The sequence below is a fragment of the Haliaeetus albicilla genome, chromosome 13, assembly GCF_947461875.1.
Source record: "Haliaeetus albicilla chromosome 13, bHalAlb1.1, whole genome shotgun sequence".
NCBI lineage: Eukaryota > Metazoa > Chordata > Aves > Accipitriformes > Accipitridae > Haliaeetus > Haliaeetus albicilla.
This window is the reverse complement of record NC_091495.1, coordinates 39,882,590-39,901,147: the sequence shown is the minus strand read 5'-3', so window position 1 is coordinate 39,901,147 and position 18,558 is coordinate 39,882,590. Positions and strand designations below refer to the sequence as shown.

Here is an 18,558-nt window from a genome sequence, read left to right as displayed (position 1 = left end):
AAACAAAAACACGAAGGTGTGTATATCCTGGAAGGGAGAAATACTCAGATATTTCTGGAGCTGAGGGGCAAATGAAATAAATGATTAAGGATTTTGTTTACACTGCTTTTCTGAATTTTTCTGTCCAAGTGCAATGGTGGCAGCTGGAGCTCTTTTTAAACTGGCACAGCCTGAGCTCTGGGAGCACTTGCAAGCAGCAAGTGGTTTGACTCCTGTGTGCTTTGCTTTTAAGCGTATCTCCAGTTTTGCCTATTCAACAGAGGAATCTTGTTTAACAGGTAATCTAAGGATTAATGAGAGAATCCGATCCAAAAGGATCTTTCCAGAATCAATGCATTTCCAAGGCTAGTTCAGGTCTTGAGGACACAAACTTTTCTCCGAAGGGCAGGAAGGACTTTTCTCTTTCCAGAACTTGCAGCTTGCACATGAAGGAGAAGGTCTGGTCTGTTGCTGGAGAGAGGGCTGGCAAAGATCCAGAAATGTAGCAAAAAGTTTACAATTTACAAACATACCATAGCCATACTTTCCATGATCTTCTCAGGTCTGTACAGAGAAAAGTGTAGATGCAGGGCATCCCAGTGCAGCCACATCTTGCGGTGGTGGCCTAGGAGTTGGGATGTGTTAAGCAGCTTTTATAACTTGCTCCTAGTCTACACCTCAGTGCAAGTAGCGATTCTACTTCGTTTCCTTTTGGACAGTAGCTTGATGTCATCACTAAAGAGTTCCTCACTGTTTGAAAACCAAACTTCTCCTTTCAAAGCAGTTGTCAGTCAGTTGTTCTTTTTTTAAAGAGAACAGGAAGACTGTCTTTGTTGCCTTTGCCAAAAGTGGAGGAATTGAGGGACAAACAAATTGTCCCTGAAAATTTCAGGTATCTTGATCAGCCCTACTGCAGAAGCTTCATACTCTGGGATTAATTGGAGGTTTTAAAGCCTACATGAAAAAAGAAAGAGTTAAATCACAGTGTGCCTGGTGCAGTTTCAACAAATTACATCCCAAAAGAATTGCTATTCACATTTGAACTCCGGTTACCTTTGGTGGAGGTGGAGGTTTGCCTTTGGGAACTGGGAGATGAGGAGGTTTTCTTTCTGGTGCCTATAACAAAAATGTAGTTTAAATGTCATTAGGCTTTCCTGTCTGAGGAGCCGCAGAACCTCTGCAGACCTCAGCTGCTGCTACTGTTATCTCATGTATTTACTCCAGCATTTTCCTAGTGGAAAAGCTAGGGGTGAATTAGATTAATCTGTCCACACACAAGAAGGCACAATAATACAAATACACAAGGGGTATAGTTCTCCTGTTTCAGAAGACCACTGAACTGTTCTCAGTGTTTAAATTCATCTGTATCAAGTATCAATGCTCAAATAGACTGCTTGGAAAGCTAAAGCTGATCACATGCTCAGGGTGCATGTTGAGGAAAGCATCTCTTAAGACAGTGGGATTTAAATGTATTTTTATAATCAAGCTGATATGTGGGGTTTTTTTCAGTCCCGATGCATCATTCTTTATGCAGGCAGTACCATGCAATTATGTTGCTAGTCTGAAGATGGTTTTTACACCCTTATATCGGGTGGGCAGGGGCTCAAATGCTGAGATGGTAAATATTTGAGGGAGGCATTTTTGTTTAAGTAGGATGCTTTGGGTTTGTTAATGGCAAATATTTGTATGCTTCTGGTCTCCAAGTTTTTTTTAAGAATTCAAAAAATATATATATATGCACATTGATGGAGATCCCCTCACAGCTGGCATCTTTAGAGACTACCACATGTCCACAATACAGGGACTATTGCAGACATCTGTAGTAGCAAAGATGCTCATCATTTGCATTGTGTTTACACCTGAAATCCCTGTTGGTTTGGACTCCGTGTACTATTGCTAATGAGATGTGTTTGTGATGGCTTACAGGACTCCTTGGCACAGATTAAGAGTATCTTGTGCAGTTTAGGATTACATGGCAAAAAAGGTGACTCCTACCCTAAAGAATATGTGGTTTGAATGTCTGTGATTTATTTCTTTTTAATCATAGTCAGAAATGGAAAATACTAATTGGCTTCTGATAGTCATTTGCAACTCAGATGAAAGATGTGAAACGTTGTAGGGTTACACTTACAAAAATCGCTTCTGTGTGGGAAGAGGTTGGTTTGGTAGAAGGAATAGGAGGTGGAGGACCTTTTGGTCTTACGATAGGCTGTAAAAGAAAAGAATATAAAAGATAGTGACCCTATATACATACTGCATATGTATGCATCTGCATGTTCCCATGGGAACGTGTAGGCTTGCGTTCTATATAAAAAGTGCATTAATAGGGGTAAAAGGATGCATTCATTTCAGAAGCGTGGATGCTTTATGCTGTCTGGCCCTGAGAAAATGTGCAGGGCCTTATCTGGAGTGCAGTGATTTCCCCAGCCTTTGGGATCAGATTGTCATTGCTGGTCTCTGCCATGGCATGAACTGGTATGTGCTGTCTTCCCCAAAGCCAGTGTGAAAGCAAAGAAATTCTCTAAAAGTACTTACGCTCTGGAGCTGTGGTTTGTTCTCCTGCAGTGGAGGTACAGGAAGGAGAAGTTTCTTATCATTCCTCTGGAAACAGGGAACAGTTAAAGTGGATGGAACCCTTATCTTGTGCATTATCTTTGCATGCCCCTTTACTGCGGACAGATTACTTAGGGACTTAGTGCCATGTGCTTTTCCGACTCCCTCCCCATGCTGGGATTCGCAGCACTGTCCTCTCAGCCCAAGACAAGCATTTTGAAACCCTTGTGGAAGTGTAGCACACTTTGGCTGATGAGTTTTGATGTTTCGACCCTTCGTTTACAGTCCCAGGGAGACTATAGCTGACCCAGCGCCTCCCTGCTCTTACCTTCTGGTCAGGTACCGCCAGGACAGGGTGTTCTCTGTGTCTTTGTTCTTGATCCACAAAGACTTGGTTTGTGGCTCCAGGTCCCCTTCTGGTCTGGCAGCTATGCAAATATTACATATAACTGTAAATCTTACCCTGACTGAAGTAAAAAAAACCTTGAAGTTGAATGCCCCTCTTACTCCTATTGGTGTGTTACATAGCTATGTCCATCCTTTCTTTCTTTCTTTTTTCCCCTTGTTTTAATTATTTAGGATTAATCTTGAGAGCTACAGTTTCAAGTCCTTGGTCCTCTCCCAACTATGGGATTTCTGAAACAGCTCAACAAAGGTCATGGACCAACTTCCTTGGCTTTCCAGTGTCTAATTCCCTCCACCCCCTTTGAAAACCCCAGCTTAAAACCTATCCAGAAGTTGCTTGGCTTTAGGGTTTTGGTTCTCCCCCCCTCAATGGGGGTAATTATTTTACCTCTTCTTGAATACTCGGAAGCGGATAAGTAACACCGCTGCAGTTGCTGTGACAGCGAGGACAACCAGCACGCCAGCAACAATAGCAAAGGCTGTCAGGGAGAGAGAACACAAGTTGCTATTCCTTTAAAGATCCACTGTTACTAAGCAGTTTCTCATCAAGACCACTGGCAAAGTAATTTTTTTCGAAAGGTCCGGACCCTATTGTTCCTCACTATTGCTCAAACTTAAGGCTTCTTCTCCTGCCACAAATGGTGATGGAAAGGAATATATTCCTGCCATTTTTGCAGGCTGTAGTTATTGCCTGAGCTGTCCTTGGGCTAAACAAACCTAGCTCTTTCGATCCATCCTCAAAGATTATTTCATTGTCATTCCTCTCCCCTTTCTCAAAGGGTGTTACCCAAAACTGGGTACAGGCCTTTGGCTTTGTATGCAAGTAAGGCTTCACAATTTTCCCTCAACAAAGCTATTCTAAAGCCTCAACCAAGCCACAATGTTGAGAGCTGACAGTGCTCTAGTGAGTGTGGAGAGAGGACAAAAATATTTAATAATAAAGGCTTAATTCCCTCCCCCTCCCCCTCCCCCCCCAACATGTGGAAATCTGTACACAAAGTGTTTTCTCTCAGAGGTGGATCAGTTAGAGGTCAGCTCCATGCAGATGATAAAGTAATAAAACTTTCCCACCTCCCTCACAGCAAAACCTCTGGGAGCTTGCCTCCACTCAAATTTGACAATGAGCTAATATGGTATGCTTGTTATCTCTGGATGGAGAAAGGAAAAGCCTGCTACTCTAAATCTCCTGAGTGTATCACTTCTGTCAGGTTAGAAAGAAAAATAGCTTGCTCTAGTCATTCATACAAGCTGCCGTGACTTAAAGATGGACAGAAATCGGAGACCTAGATATGTGAGATTTGCAAAGAAACAGTCTGGCACCCAGTGCAAGTTAGGGCTGTTTCACTGGAATTAAAGCAGCTCATTTCAGCCAGCGGAATACGGTACCCAATGTGTGGCCATACAGCACTTACTGGTAACTGCCGATGAGCTGTCACAGGTTGGTGGTGCCCATCCTTCTTCACACTGGCATTGCAAATTGTGGTCGCACACCTAGGGAAGCACAAAGCCAGGAATATCTTCAGGTAGGAAATACGAGTGAAGCTGTGATGCCATAAAGTTTCAGCAGCTCTGGATCAAGGTCCTGGGCAGCTTATTTAAGTTAGGTCTGGAAACCCCCTCTCATTTTAGTTGAACCAAAGTTTCGCACAGAGAGTAGCAGTTTTGTACAGTAAAGGACAGGCCTGATTGTCTGCTATCGTGTGCCTTTTGCAGGTGTTTCTGCAGTGAAAGCTTCAGTACAAGGCACAAAGCAGCAGAGTTAGTCTTTACATCTGTAGGTCTCTGAATGTTCAAATAAGATGAGCACAATTATCTTCCCAAAACGGAAGATGACCTGGAAGAGAATAGCCGTGATACTGTGGCTCAGAGGCAGGGCCAGACACAGAATCTGTGTGCATCTCCTGTGATCTCCTTAGCAAAAATATTGATGCTATATCAGGTTAGATTTGCTTTCATAAAAATATAGGAAGCTTCTGATTCCACAATTTTTGCAAATTCCTATCCCAGTGACTTAAATACTGTCATCAATAAGGTCTGTAGCTGATATGCATAATTTTCTTGTTTTGTTTTTTTTTAAGTTAATAGCATCAAGTGTTCGTATCTTACAGCATGTCCAGTACACTTGGCAGAGCAGTTGGTAGATCTGAAGACATCTTCAGCATAGACACATTCTCCATTGCTACACACCTGAAATGTACAGGGCAAATGTTAACAAAGTCATTTATAGCTTTCAGAACATGCAGAGCTTGTACATTATTGTGTAAAGTGATGAAGTGTAAAAGGAGGCATAGAAACAGGTCTGCAAATCACTTAAACCTACCTTTGGAGTTTGATATGTGGATATAATTTTTCATTTGATCTTTGGGTATTTTATAGCAAAGGGGAGTCAGCAAGATGTACAGACATCACTGCTTTCCACTCCTTTTCAGTCCTTCAGCCTTCCCTCCCCCCACCCCCCGAGTAGAAATGTATAGCAAAGAAATTGGAAATAGCACTAAGTGATGCCAAGCACATCCATTATGGAAATAACTAAAAATAGTAATATACGTATGATCTTTTAACCCTTCATACAAAGGTATGTTTATGTTGCCACATATATTTGTGTCAGTAAAAAATAATAAGATAGCAGTCAAGGATAAGGAAATCAGTATGATAGCAGTTCCTGTTTGCTACTTATTTGTGATAGATGTAAGGCAGAAGGTATCAGATCAGCAGATGTTTAGCAGGCAAATCAGATCAGCAGATGTTTAGTGTCCACTTCAGTATTCCCTGTTTAAAATTTTTCTTGTCTGGTAAAAGAGCTAACAATATAAGCAAGACTGAAAGAGAGGAAAAAAGTTATTCTCTACTAACCATCCCATTCCCGCACTTCGTTCCATCGAGAACCATCCCCGCGTCTGCTTCTCCATTTCTAGGAAAACTTGCTTTGCAGGAATCAAAAGTCACTAGGCTCATGTCCCGAGGCATCTCCGTCCCCCCCGTACAGAACAACTTTCCGCACATTTTATCTCTGGAAGGAGAACAAGAGCTGCTAGAACAACGGCATTGCACAGCAAAACTATCTGAGCTGGCCTCTCCTCTAGCTTGAATTTGTTGGGTACAGGACCTCCAAAGAAAAAGTTGCGTAGAAGAGTTTTGGTTTGTGGTGTTCTCAGGTTGGTTTGTGAGTAGAAGGTGGCATGTTCTTAATTCCTCTTGAGCTTATCAGGGAGCCCACAGTAATTTGCAGAAATGAGTATTTATTTAACTGACCTGTCATCAGCTCACTTGAGGTTCAAGTTCCCTATTCAAAAATCCCTTCCCTGTACTTACCTGCACATGCATGCACATACACTCCGTCATCCTCACAAGTAGGCTTGCACGTATATATGTACACACTTGCTCTTTCTCAGACTAATCTCATGATTTGGAAACTAGTTTTCTGAGAACTGGCTTTACCACAATATTCAAGCTGAACAAGTAGGGACACATGGACATATGTGCCATCTAAAATAGTGTGCTCTCTGCTTCTGTCTCTTAATATGAACAGGAATGGTCTCTCTTCCCAAATCCCAGCAAATTCTGTAACGCAGTGCTTACTTTTTTTTACACGGGACGTGACTACCTTTTTCTTTTCTGCAGTATCCATAATATACCCCTTTCTCATTCATCCGGTAACAGGAAGCTGCAGCATCAGTAGCGTCTGTGAAAGAGGGAAATGCAATGGGATTAGTTCAGGTTCTCTGCCTGTGAGAATTAGTTGTATTCAGTTTCCTTCACCTGTTTAGGAAATGGCCTTTCCCAGTGAAGTTACCTATGGACCTAAATGACTCTCTCTGCACTTCATGCATTAATTCTACAATGTTATTGTGTACACACAGCAGAACCTATCCTGTGTGTTCTCCCTCTATCCAGTACGAACCAATAGACCTTGCCTAAGAAAAGGGACATAGTCAGGACTGGAGATGGTTTAGGACTGGGAAGAGGGTAAGCCGCCACACTCCTTCAGAAACATAAGGGCATGCTAAATTTGGACATGATCTTGAAATACAGACATTTCCTCTTCCTATCAAGCAAAGAATACTCACCCAGCTCCCCTCCAAATTTACCTTCAAAGCATTGTGCAAAAGAGGAATATGCTTACCACTTCCCATTTCTCTAGAAATACATTGCATTATATGCTCTGAGCTTCAGGTCACATGATTATAATCTGATTATACTCATTTATGTAGATATTCTGTTCCTGATTTACAAAACATCTTTGATGATTTGCTAGCAGACAAAGCCTACCTCTCTCTCTCCTTTGACCTAGGCAACCTTATTTTTTCAATGCCAACTTGTACTCACGTGGTCCAAAAGCAGCTTTGCACTGGTTTTCTCGGGTGGGACAGTTTCCCATGTAGCAATAGCCTTCACCATAGTTGCAGGGGTATCCGTTCACACGGAATCGATCCTCTGGGCAATTTGCAGAAAAGCCGGTGCACATCTCAGCCAGGTCACAGTCATGCTTAACTGCTCGGCAGATAGCACCTGGTTTTTTATACTGAAGTGGGGGAAAAGCAATGCCACATTTAACACAGTGCTCCTCCATGCCATTTAAAAACCACACTGAACTAGAGGGCTAAAATTAGGGGAGACAAATCTCATCCTCACTGTACAAGTTGCATGAGGAGCAAGATACGTATCTAATTTAAAGTTGGTTTTGTCACTTGGTAAGATTTTTGCCTGGTTGTGCTTCAGCTGTTCTTTCCAGGAGAAAATGGGTGGTAAAATGCTCCAGGACTTTGAAAGACTTAGTTGATAATTGTGGTGTAGTTTGGGATGGACAAAGTGTGCTTGTCATTACAGTGCTATGTCATTAATTACAGGTAAAGAGGATTGGTTCTTTTGAAAGGTGTATTACTGCTTTCTCACAGGGAAAAAAAATATACCCTGGAAAATATGAGAAGCTAGAGATTAAAAGGAGTCTTACCTGGCAGTTTTCACAACACTCTCCATGTGCACACGTGGAGCCTTCTGTCAGTTTGCACGTCTTGGGGTTGCAGCAGTGATTTGTGCACTCCTGTGACAGAATCAGCAAACAGAGCTCTGCTACACTGCTTCAGGGTTTGGTCCCCTCTGTACTGCATTCTCAAAAAACCATCCTGTATTTGGGTATCAAGGGAGGGAAGGATATCTTGGACCTGCACTGTGCTTTTCTGAAAACCATTTTCACTAGAAGCCATGCCAGCCATTGTGAGTGAGCACATAAAGAATACAAAGTGTGTTTGATTATGAAAATGCTAATAGAAGTTGTGCAGGGAACTTGCTTATTTCTGCTGAGACAGTTTTGTATGTATGGCTTTTCTTCATTCTCAGTTCCTCTGTCAATACCGCATGACAAAGTATGCAGTTGTGTTTTCCACCATTTAGCATGCACTTTACAGAAGTGCCTGCACTGCAGATCAGCCATTTGATGACCACAGTTTCTACTGAGAAATATTTCAGCTAGCTTTGAACTGGCTACCTCAGAAACTAACAGAAACCAGCTACTGTACAGCCTGAATAAAACTCATTGCCTCTTCCAAGTATTATTTTATTCCCGGTTATGCATATACCTCAGGAGTACCACAGTCGCATTCCTCTCCTCTTTCCAGAAAGCCATTTCCACAGGATGGAGGTGCTATGATGCTGCTTATATCTGGGATGTTAGTTAAGCATTTTGGCATGTCATTCAACATGTATTTCTCAAAACTTTGGAGGCTGCAAGAGCTGAATTTCTTGGGGATGATAGAGCTATATTGAGAAAGCAGGAGGATTTGCGTTAGGGTTACTGTAGGCAAGGAGAAGCAATATCCTTTACAAGAGAAATTAAACAAGTGACCATCCCCCAAATTATTGGGTGCAACCATTTTACCAAATACATATATTAATAAATACAATGGCTATCTCCTACTTATAGCAGAAAAAAAAAAAAGTGGAAACAAACAGATCAGAAGTAGTTAATGTACTAAATGTAAAAATTGCACGTAATAAATCCTGCATCCCAAAGATTTAAGCCTGGTCTATACAGTTTGTGCCTGGATGCTTCAGGCATTAGGAGTTTTCCACTGGGCCTTCCAGCAGAGGCTCAGGGTGTTGAACTAGAGTGAAAACTGAACTACATTCCTATCTAATAGGTACTTATTAAAGGTGCAAGCACTCTACGTGGTTTTCACAGGAGACATCTCCAAGGTAGAGAACAAAAATATATTTTAGGTAAATCTTGGGGAAGCTCTGTCATCTGAGATACCATAGCAGTTTTATGCTGTTGTCATTGTAAGGAAGAAGTTATTTATGGTTTAATGTGAAGGCTTCCACCATACATGCAAAGCTGATGTTAGCCAAAAGTGACTAAGGTTTTTGGTTGGTTGGTTGGTTTTTCGGGGGAGAGGTTATCCATCTGGGAATATTTTACAAGGGCCTGGAATTTCTTCATTTTTCCCTTCTTTTTGTATAATTTGAATGGAATAATCTCAGAGAAAAAAAAAAAAATTTACTACTGCATTTTGGAAACTGGCAGCTTATCCAAAGCCCATCCTTAATTGCCCCATGCATTAATGCCCTTGCCTTTTTATCCAAACTCCTACCTGACAGTATCTGTCATGATACAAACTTGATCATTACATGTGCAGGCTTTGGTGTCATGACTCATGCCAAGGTTGTGTCCCATCTCATGTGCCATGGTAGCTGCAACTGCAATTTCATTTCTGTTGTGATCCTGTAGAGATAAGAACAGGCTGTTATATCTGTGAGTATTTTAGAACAAGTAGGAACATCAGAGAAGCCATGTGGCTAAGAAATAGGACAACTTTTCTTCAAGTGAAATTATCCTCACTGCTACATAAGGATTGATATGTTGTTCAATCCATGCATGCATCTATTCCACAGTTTATGCTGGATTATATTATAATAGCAATGAGATGATACCACTAACAAACACGAATAAATTGGTATAATTAGTTTTTAAATAAACATGAGGAAGTTAGGCTGCGAAGTAACAACTGAATGTTAAGGGGAACTGAACATCTGAAACTCTTAATCCTTTCTCTGGATAGCTGTCTCTGTGCTTAGGGTAATTACGTGGGTGCAATGTAATTATTACTCATTACACCAAGGTAACTATTGTGGACAGTGTTGTGCGTGCACAGAAAGGAAAGGCAGATGCTGTGCTCCATGTTTGCTCTTAGCTTGGTGTTTCATGCTGCTTGGTGGGAGCGAGGAAAGGAAAAGTCCTGGTCTTTTGAGTGAAATCCAGATGTATAAACATCAGGTGGTAGTGGAAATGCATAAAGCACGAGGCAGCATAGTGGTCATACTCTTCCAGCATGGCACTGCAAATCATGCTGCTACAAAATGCATCACTGCACCTTGAAAAGCATTCTGGTTTTAAGATCATCCTAGGATTTCCTTATGGTTTGGTAAAGCTGGAATTTCATGTGGGTTATTCCTCTTAGCAGCAAGCCCGGCCTCTGAAGCTGGGTGCAGCAGTTGAGTTCCCGGTGTTGTTGGTAAAGTTTTGGATCTATGTTCCTGTTTAGGCTGAAGTTTAAGTACAGTAGTTTAGGCAGCTGTAATTAAGTGGCTAAACTGATGATATGCATTAAGACAGTCAGAACCAATTCCCTGTTCAAAACAGGGAACCTTAAGGTAGAGGCACAAAATCACTTATTTCTCTCCTCTGACTCTATTGGAGCCTGGTACTCCAAATACAGGTGTCTGAGTTTGATGTTGGCATTTAGGTAACGGCAGATGCCATGCTTTGTGTGTGCTGTCTTTACCCTCTGCACTTCATTTAAAATAAAATCTCTGACTGTGAATTTCTACAGTCTAATAAAATAATGGTATGAATCAGACAGAGAACTGAAAATGTTGCACACCCAATAATTTTCATAAACGTTCTTTGCTGGTTCGGTAAAAAACATAGATAAACCTTTAACAAATAAAATAAAAATAAATCAGACCTGAATAATACCTGCAGAATATATATCACTGCATATGGATTTCAGAAAGGCTAATCCAATCGTTGTCCCCTCAAAGTCATAGCCTCTGTAAGGAAGAAGGGCAGAGTGAAATGCAGTGATGTGACCAGGAAGCAGATCTGAAGGTGTCTGCTTTCTTAACCAGGCTGAAGGCTTTAAGCATATACTCATTTCCAGCTCTCGTTTGCATCCCTGATTTAATACAATATTTGAGGACATGGTTAAGATCACGGCATATCAGAAAACAATTGAATACACTTTTCATTTTAAATTTTTACTTAAATTACATTGCAGTTCATCAGACTTAAAGCATCTGTATGAGTGTAAAGAGCTTGATGAAGTGCTCTAAATGTAGCAAAGTGCTTGGATGAATCAGGGCCATTGAACATGAGCCAGAATAGCAAAGCGAGTGGTGGTTTAGTTTGGCAACGTGCATTTCCCAGCTGTTAAACTTCATGTCATGTCTCCTTAGGTTGTTAGACTATGCTGCAGTCTTCAGGACACTCAACTGTTCTGGGACCAGAGCAGGAAAAAGGAGAGACTGAGATGTAGTGGAAGTTTATGTTGCCTGTTTTTGCAGGGGTTCAGATAAACAGATTAGATATTGTGTCCTAGCAGGGAATTGTATTCCATGAAGAAAATAAAAGCAAGAAAAGAGAGCCCGCATTTTTGTCCTGGAATTAGTACAACCTTGTACTGGAAAGCATGAAATCCAGTTCAGTATAGACAGTGTCTCTGACTGGTTGGTGACCAATTTTAAAAGAACAAATTCCTTGAACCTATTTGGAAATGCAAATAGGAAACAGAATAATACACACGTGATTAGCTGAGCATTGTCATTTCTTTTCCTCTTTAATAAATCTGATAGACGCCACTTTGAGAAACTGTCCAGAGTGGATCCTGCAACACGACTCACGAGGCATTTATCACCATGTGTCCAGATTTCTAGGCCAATTAAAGCCACGTAGGTATTTATGGCCTTATAAACCTGCAGCAGAGAAACAGCCTTGCTGTAAAAATGTAGCATGTTATGAAGACTTCTGAAACAAACACTTGTCCTGGTAATTGGTTCACTTCTGTCACTTGCAACATAGTCCACTCCAGACCTGATTTAAGCTTTTCTGCACTTTGAAGTTGCAACAAAAAACCAAGAAACAAAACATGAAATCTTATTTTCCCCCCCACATTTAAACCAACTATAAAAATGGCTTTAAAATACTTGAAAATTCCAGCAGTATTTTTGAAGAAATTTGACTTGCAAAAGAAATGAAGAATTGAGAATCAGTTCATTCTTTTCAAAGGATTTCAATCATTCACTTTAACAAGTGTTAAGACAATACAGTATAGGTCTTCCTTTCTAGAAATCTCATATCTGAAGGCAAAGAACAGGATAATATGGACAGATGTGTTAAATTTGTTTCATAAATTACAATGAAGTTCAGTTTTCATTCTTTTCTACATGTAATAATGAAAATTCATGATGTTTGCAAAAGAAAAAAATTAGAAATCACTTCTATTTCAATTTCACTTTGCTGTATTTGCTCTTACCGTGTTGATGTAATTGACTATTCCAAATATCCTTTGTCTTACAGTTTGAACATCTTCCTCATACTTCTTATACTAAAAAAGTAAATACAGTATGTTAGGAAAGGAGAGGAAAATAGTGATTTATCAGAACATATCCCACAGAAGATTGCATTGCAAACCACACCATGCCTGGTCTACATATTATTATCTTTTTGATGTACTGTTTTATCAGGCAATGTGTTTAAGGATCAAGCCCTTTCAAAATATATATCTATGTGTATGGTGCAGAAGAGGACAGGCACTGTATGGTGTTTTCTGAGTTCTTCTCATCTCCAGGTGGGATTTTCAAAATCAGTTGACATTAGGAGATCCTATTCCTAGCCAAAGTCAGTGGTAAAACATAGTATAGCACTGTAATTGTAGTAGGAGCCCAGGGACATGAGTAGTACCTGCTTCGGAAAGCTTATCTCTAGCTGGTCAAATGAGAAAAAAAATCGTTTCAATACTCACCAAAGTATTATCTGCAACTATGTAAAGTTCCAGATACTTTTTTGCTTTCAGATATGCTTCCATCTAAAGAAAAGATACATTTAAATGACTTGTAAGGCCTGTTTCAGTTTCAACATTTGCAATTTCAAACCCATGTATTAGTTATGAGGGTATTTCTTTACCCAAGTCATTTAGAATGGGGACTGCCTTGTTTTAAAATGATGAAAGGTAGGCTAGATATTAAGAAGTATTTAGATGTTTAAAGATGCACATGGGCACCTATTAGTACATGCAGGATGACTTAACTCAGGTGGTGACTCTGAAATCTCAGATCTGTGAGATTCCGCACTGGATCTTTAAGACCTGATTATTATTCTTCACTGTTTGCAATTGCTTCTTTTCTGGAGGTGCCACCAGCCAGAGTGGGAGTTGTGCTACTCACAGAGTTCTCCTATGGCTGCAATTTCTTTTCTGACATGTACTTACTGGACTGTTGCTTAACTACGTACTTACTTCTGGATTATTGCTGGATTTGAAGGTGTCATTGATGGGGTCATTTGAATCTGCTTCCCAGGTGTTATTGATTAGACCACACGTTTTTATGGACTTTTGTTCGAGTTTCTCGTACTTATAGACCGCATGTTCATCTCTGTCTGAAGTTCCCAAGGGTTCAATGAGGTACTTCTGGCCATGGGTCTCAAAATAGCCACTAAGAAAATTAGTTAGACTGTGATCTTTTGAATCCGCAGGACTGAGTCAAGATAGCACCATTATCTCTAAGAGCATTTAGCCTAAACGTACAGACCATTGCACACACTGATGCAATGGAAGAGTTTAGCAGCATGCAGGCAGAGTGTACAACAATTTAACAGCAGAAATCAAAGCTGCTGAGTCACTTGGAAGATTTGACTAGTCAGTAAAGTCTCTGAGTCTCTGTCAGTCAAAAAGAAACTGGTTTAGGAATTAATTAGATTTAAATTTGGGGATTTTGTGCTAGCAGAGGTGATTGAAAAGTGAATTTCAGTTCAGTGGGGAATTCAAAGATATGTTTTCATCTTGAATTGAGATGAAAATCAGAAATATTGGAAGGAATTAAGAGTTTTGAATGACTTTGAGCAGCAAATGTCAAAATAAGTGTTCTGTGTTAACATGTAAACTTGACAGGATATGCAAGAAGTGTTCACAAAGAAAGTCTGAGTTTTGGCCAAACTCCACTAACCATTAAGAAAATGTTCTGCTGCAGCTTCTCAGACTCAAGTCATCCTCCTACCTTTTTATGTTATACCACTGTGTCTTCAGTGATTACAAATCAGCAGATTCTTTTAACTGAGCTTTTCATACAACAGCTTGAACTTCCTGACCCTGTAACTGCTGTAGCACTGAAAATAATGTAGCCTTCTCTTGAAGTGTCAGTGGAGCTTCCTACATCTTAGAAGCATCAGCCTTAACTGTTTGCTGTAAGCACCACCAAATGCTATGATTTATGACCAGATCTAATATGGAATTAGTCATATAAATGTATTGATATAGATGTTTCTTTAGCTTCTAATTTATAAACACTGAAACTGATGTAGAAAGGTAACTTTTTTCTCCTTCTTTTCCTTTTTTTTTTTTTTTTGTTTGGTAAACTGGTTTCCCTGTAAGCGTGAATAAAAGATAACACCACTTAATTACATCCTGGTTCTTTTTATATTGGAAAATTTATCCTCATAGAGTATGCGTATTCTGCCATTGGTACACTTTAGGAATGAAACCTCCGTCTTACCTTAGACCTTTGCAAGCACTGATGCTTGCTATGGAATGAACATCATTCTGAATGTAACCTTCATAATAACAGTGATCCTGTTTGGAAAGAAAGAATACATTGTCAAATTGGGCCATGTCTCATTGACTGCACTGAATTGGCCTAGATCCAGCGATTTCAGAAGACAAACTAGACCAGCTACAAGCTACAATAAACTGCACTGTCTGAGGAAATCTCCTGTTAGAGGAGATTCTTAAAATGGAAGAAGCTGGTGACCATTTCCATGTTTGCTACAGTACCATTACTGTTAACCTTCAAGACAGAGTGACCCAGATTGTGACAAATCCAATCATGGTGGGCTCTGGTCAATACACAACAGTACATGCAAACAAGAATATGCATGCTCACTGCTCAAAATTAAGCATATACTGATGTGCTCTGCTGAATTAGGGTCCATACCAAATGATTTTATTGTGGCCAAATTTCAAGGAAACACCCTTTAATATTAACCCAACAATTAAATGCATTAACTCCAATGAGATTAAAATGCATGTATTGTATTAAAACATACGATGAGGGGAGAAATTTTCATGTCTTAGTTGACTTAAGGATCTAAGGTCTAATGAACACTTCTGTCTTCAAAGAGACTTCAAAGTCACAGAGGTATTGTGAAAAATTTTACCCATAGCATTTTCCTTAATAGATTTCTTAAGAGGGACCTATAACACAGTATTCAAACCTGCATGCGTTGTGCCTTTTGTTTTCTCATAGATGTTTCGTTTCACTTTACCATTTATTTGTCTTCCTTCCATCACAATGTGCCAACTTTCTTACAGTGAAAAAGACATCAGCAAAGTGAAAATTACTAGAGAAAGAAGTGGAGAATTACTCTCCATCTCTTGAGGATACAAGAAGAACAACAATGATCTCGATCATAATAAAGTATCTACAACGTAGGAATTTCTTATTCAGCAAGCTGCACAGGTAGGCCTGTTTGAGATTGTCTTTGACCAGGTATAGGTGCTATTTGCTTTTCACAGGATCCATTCAGGGACTAAAAGTAATTGGAGCAATCAGAAATGGCATCATTTTCCACAAAAAAACCAACCCAGAATTCTTTATGCACATTTATTTCACTCAAGATCCTCCTGTTCCTGCTGATCGCTCCATGACAAGAAATATTAGGCTTTGTTTTCCAAATTACATGTGTTAAAACACATAGCATGGCGTTGGACAAAAAGCTTCAAGTGAGAGCTTTGTTGAAGATAAGACCCATGAGTGCAAAGTTAATTAAAAACTAACTTCTACAGTGACTTCCTCTGTGTCTGGATCTGAATAACTGATTCGTCATGGCTCAGAGAAGCCACCTGGGGTAACCTGCAGTGCATTTGCTGTGAGCGTGGGTGGTAACGTGAGCCAGTGAGGAAATGTGTCTTTATCAGATTCTGTGATCTCACTGAGATTAGGGTGTAAAAACAAGTCATGGAGTTGTGCAGAATGAGCAAAGTCAGGAGGGCAAAATCAGAAGGTAGAAAGCAGTGGAATGGCCCTGGCTCCGCTCCCTTTCCTGACAAAAGAGAAATTTGTCTGAGAAAATGTGTTCGTTAGTCACTAAGGTAAAAAGTGGTTGTCTTTTTGAGAGACAAACTGTGTGTCTCATTCTCAAAAAGTGTAAATCAGTGTAGCTCTGCCAAAGTCAGGAGTCACATCTTCCCTGTCCCTTCAGAGGCATCCTAACAGTGCTCAGAACCTTGATTTAAAAGCTTTTCTTTCTGTCTGATATGTGCTATTGTTTCATGGACCCATGAATCTCATACAGACCTCCTCAAGACTGCAAGTATGAGTGAGGGAAGGAAACCTATTTTTATTACCTTGATCTGAGGACTTGTTGTTATTTGTCGACCGTCATCAGAATAAACTGTTTCAGTATAGTCTCTAGCTAATAGATGCCTGCAAAGAGTCAAGTGCAATTATTATTCAAAATAAATTGTAGCTGTCTAGAAATGAGGCAATTACATAACACACAAAGTATGTAAGGAATTCAAATGATTACTCAGGTTATTATTAGTATTGAAAAACTAGGGAAGCAAAGCTGCTGGGTGGGGCGTTCTGCCTGTTCGTAATCCTTACTCAAACAAAGGAACGTTTCTAAAATAAGAAAGCAATTAAAGTCTACTTATTTCATTGGTATAAACTGATCTCCTAGTAGATCTGAAAGTAAATGTATAATTACATATGTGGTATTGATCCTTTTTTGGCCTCCCAATTTGTGTAGACATTTCTACCACTCCACGGTGCATGTGAAATGGTGCTGTTCTGTTCTCTTCCCAGTTCACCCCCACTGATTATAAATAGCAAAGATCTAGGTCAGTGGAAAAGCTGTCTCATCTGTTCCACATGTGCCAGTGCATACATGTATGTGTACATGTACACACACTCAGAGATTCTGTATGGAGATCACACTAACATATCTTTTTCCGATTTTTTTGCTCACAGCATTTTTATAACTTTGCTAGCGCAAGTTCTCATCTTTGTAATCATTCTACCTGAACTTGATTTTTTTTTTCTGTCTAAATGGAATGCTACTTTTGTACACATACACATTCCTGAACCTTCAAAGGAGAACATCGTGACTATGGAATATATTACTGTATTTCTGCCACCACTGGGAAAGGTGTCTTTGGGTTTCTTGTTAGCATACACATTTGTGATTTGCTGTGGAAGGCCAGATCCTGCAAGGCTCTGTGCACTCAGGCTCCTCTGCAGCAGAGCACTAAGAAGGTGCTTAACTTTAAGCCAGGGCTGTAGTCTTACTAAAACTAGCAGCAAAGCAAGTCTACACTCACTTCTGTTTGGGCAACTACCTCAAACTGCCACAATCCCATTTCTTTTTAAAGAGTGGGATTTAGTACAATATCATTTCCCTTCCCCTCCTTCCAAATATTTAGATTAGATTAAAACAGGGGCAAACAGTTAATTAGAGTCTATTTAACATGAACTGATTATAGTACTATTGTATTTACACAGCCATTTGAAAAGTACCTATTAAAGCAGACTTGTTTGATCCCTTGTTAAATATTATGGTGGAGCCAGCAAGCAGAAAATCATGACTGTGCTTTGTTTTGTGTTGCTCTGTACAGTTCTGGACTTTTCTTTGTATGCTTCGTTCTGTAACAAAGCCCACTGCTTCTCTGTACCCTCTGCATGTCCTGTTTAAATGCTGTTAATCTCTTCAGCCAAGGAGGCGGCCTCTCCTTGCTTTCAATTTCCATAAAGCATTTTGTCAATGCCAGTGTATATTAGACCGCTCGAAGTCCAACAGCAGTAGTGTTAAGGTAGGGAGTGCTGGAAGCTGAATTATTAAGGATTATTGCATTTCTTACTAATATTTTCCATTTTTAAAAAGCATACAGAGCCAACACTGCCCCATTTCATGGATATTTCTCTTGTTCTTCTCTGTAGTTTCTACCAGCGTGGAGTAAATAAATACAACACAGAGACTATCCATGGACACAGAAAACTTGTGAAATAATATGAAAACATTAAACATTCAGTGTATTTAGCCATTTAGGAAATAAAAGGGAGAACAGAGTTAGCAGTCATATGTCTGCATAGTTATTTCACATTACCAAAACAGTGACATGATGCTTTCTCTCCCCTCTTCTCTCATTGGAGCTGAAAGGTTGTATTTACCAAAATACCTCTGTCTTACAAGAACCTAAATCCTGTTTCTTAATATCCTGAATGCTCTACAGAGCCATTTATAGTGAGGAATAATGCTCAAGGTAAAATTGAACTGAACCTACTTGTTTTTTTGTAGGTGCAGTATGACTTCCTCTCCATTGGCTTTGAATCCATACTCCACTGTGTCATCATATTTTG

The 18,558-nt window shown here is 39.9% G+C and overlaps 1 protein-coding gene across 1 annotated transcript in view; it reads right to left on the bottom strand.

The window, feature by feature from the left end:
• Window positions 1-342: 342 nt before the first annotated feature.
• The window catches only part of LOC104316331 (zinc metalloproteinase-disintegrin-like NaMP), a 21,544-nt gene continuing 3,328 nt past the window's right edge, over window positions 343-18,558 (bottom strand). Inside the window, exons 3-24 of the mRNA XM_069801055.1 lie at window positions 18,483-18,558; window positions 16,548-16,626; window positions 14,698-14,774; window positions 13,446-13,641; window positions 12,954-13,016; window positions 12,465-12,536; window positions 11,735-11,904; window positions 10,899-10,983; window positions 9,525-9,655; window positions 8,514-8,691; window positions 7,889-7,978; window positions 7,264-7,459; window positions 6,517-6,619; window positions 5,791-5,947; window positions 5,044-5,124; window positions 4,350-4,428; window positions 3,326-3,416; window positions 2,861-2,960; window positions 2,515-2,580; window positions 2,111-2,188; window positions 1,033-1,095; window positions 343-933 (exon numbers count right to left, since the gene is read on the bottom strand). Of these exons, the coding sequence (XP_069657156.1) occupies window positions 901-933; window positions 1,033-1,095; window positions 2,111-2,188; window positions 2,515-2,580; window positions 2,861-2,960; window positions 3,326-3,416; window positions 4,350-4,428; window positions 5,044-5,124; window positions 5,791-5,947; window positions 6,517-6,619; window positions 7,264-7,459; window positions 7,889-7,978; window positions 8,514-8,691; window positions 9,525-9,655; window positions 10,899-10,983; window positions 11,735-11,904; window positions 12,465-12,536; window positions 12,954-13,016; window positions 13,446-13,641; window positions 14,698-14,774; window positions 16,548-16,626; window positions 18,483-18,558 (2,264 nt within the window). The 3' untranslated portion in view covers window positions 343-900. The remainder of the gene's footprint in view (window positions 934-1,032; window positions 1,096-2,110; window positions 2,189-2,514; window positions 2,581-2,860; window positions 2,961-3,325; window positions 3,417-4,349; window positions 4,429-5,043; window positions 5,125-5,790; window positions 5,948-6,516; window positions 6,620-7,263; window positions 7,460-7,888; window positions 7,979-8,513; window positions 8,692-9,524; window positions 9,656-10,898; window positions 10,984-11,734; window positions 11,905-12,464; window positions 12,537-12,953; window positions 13,017-13,445; window positions 13,642-14,697; window positions 14,775-16,547; window positions 16,627-18,482) is intronic.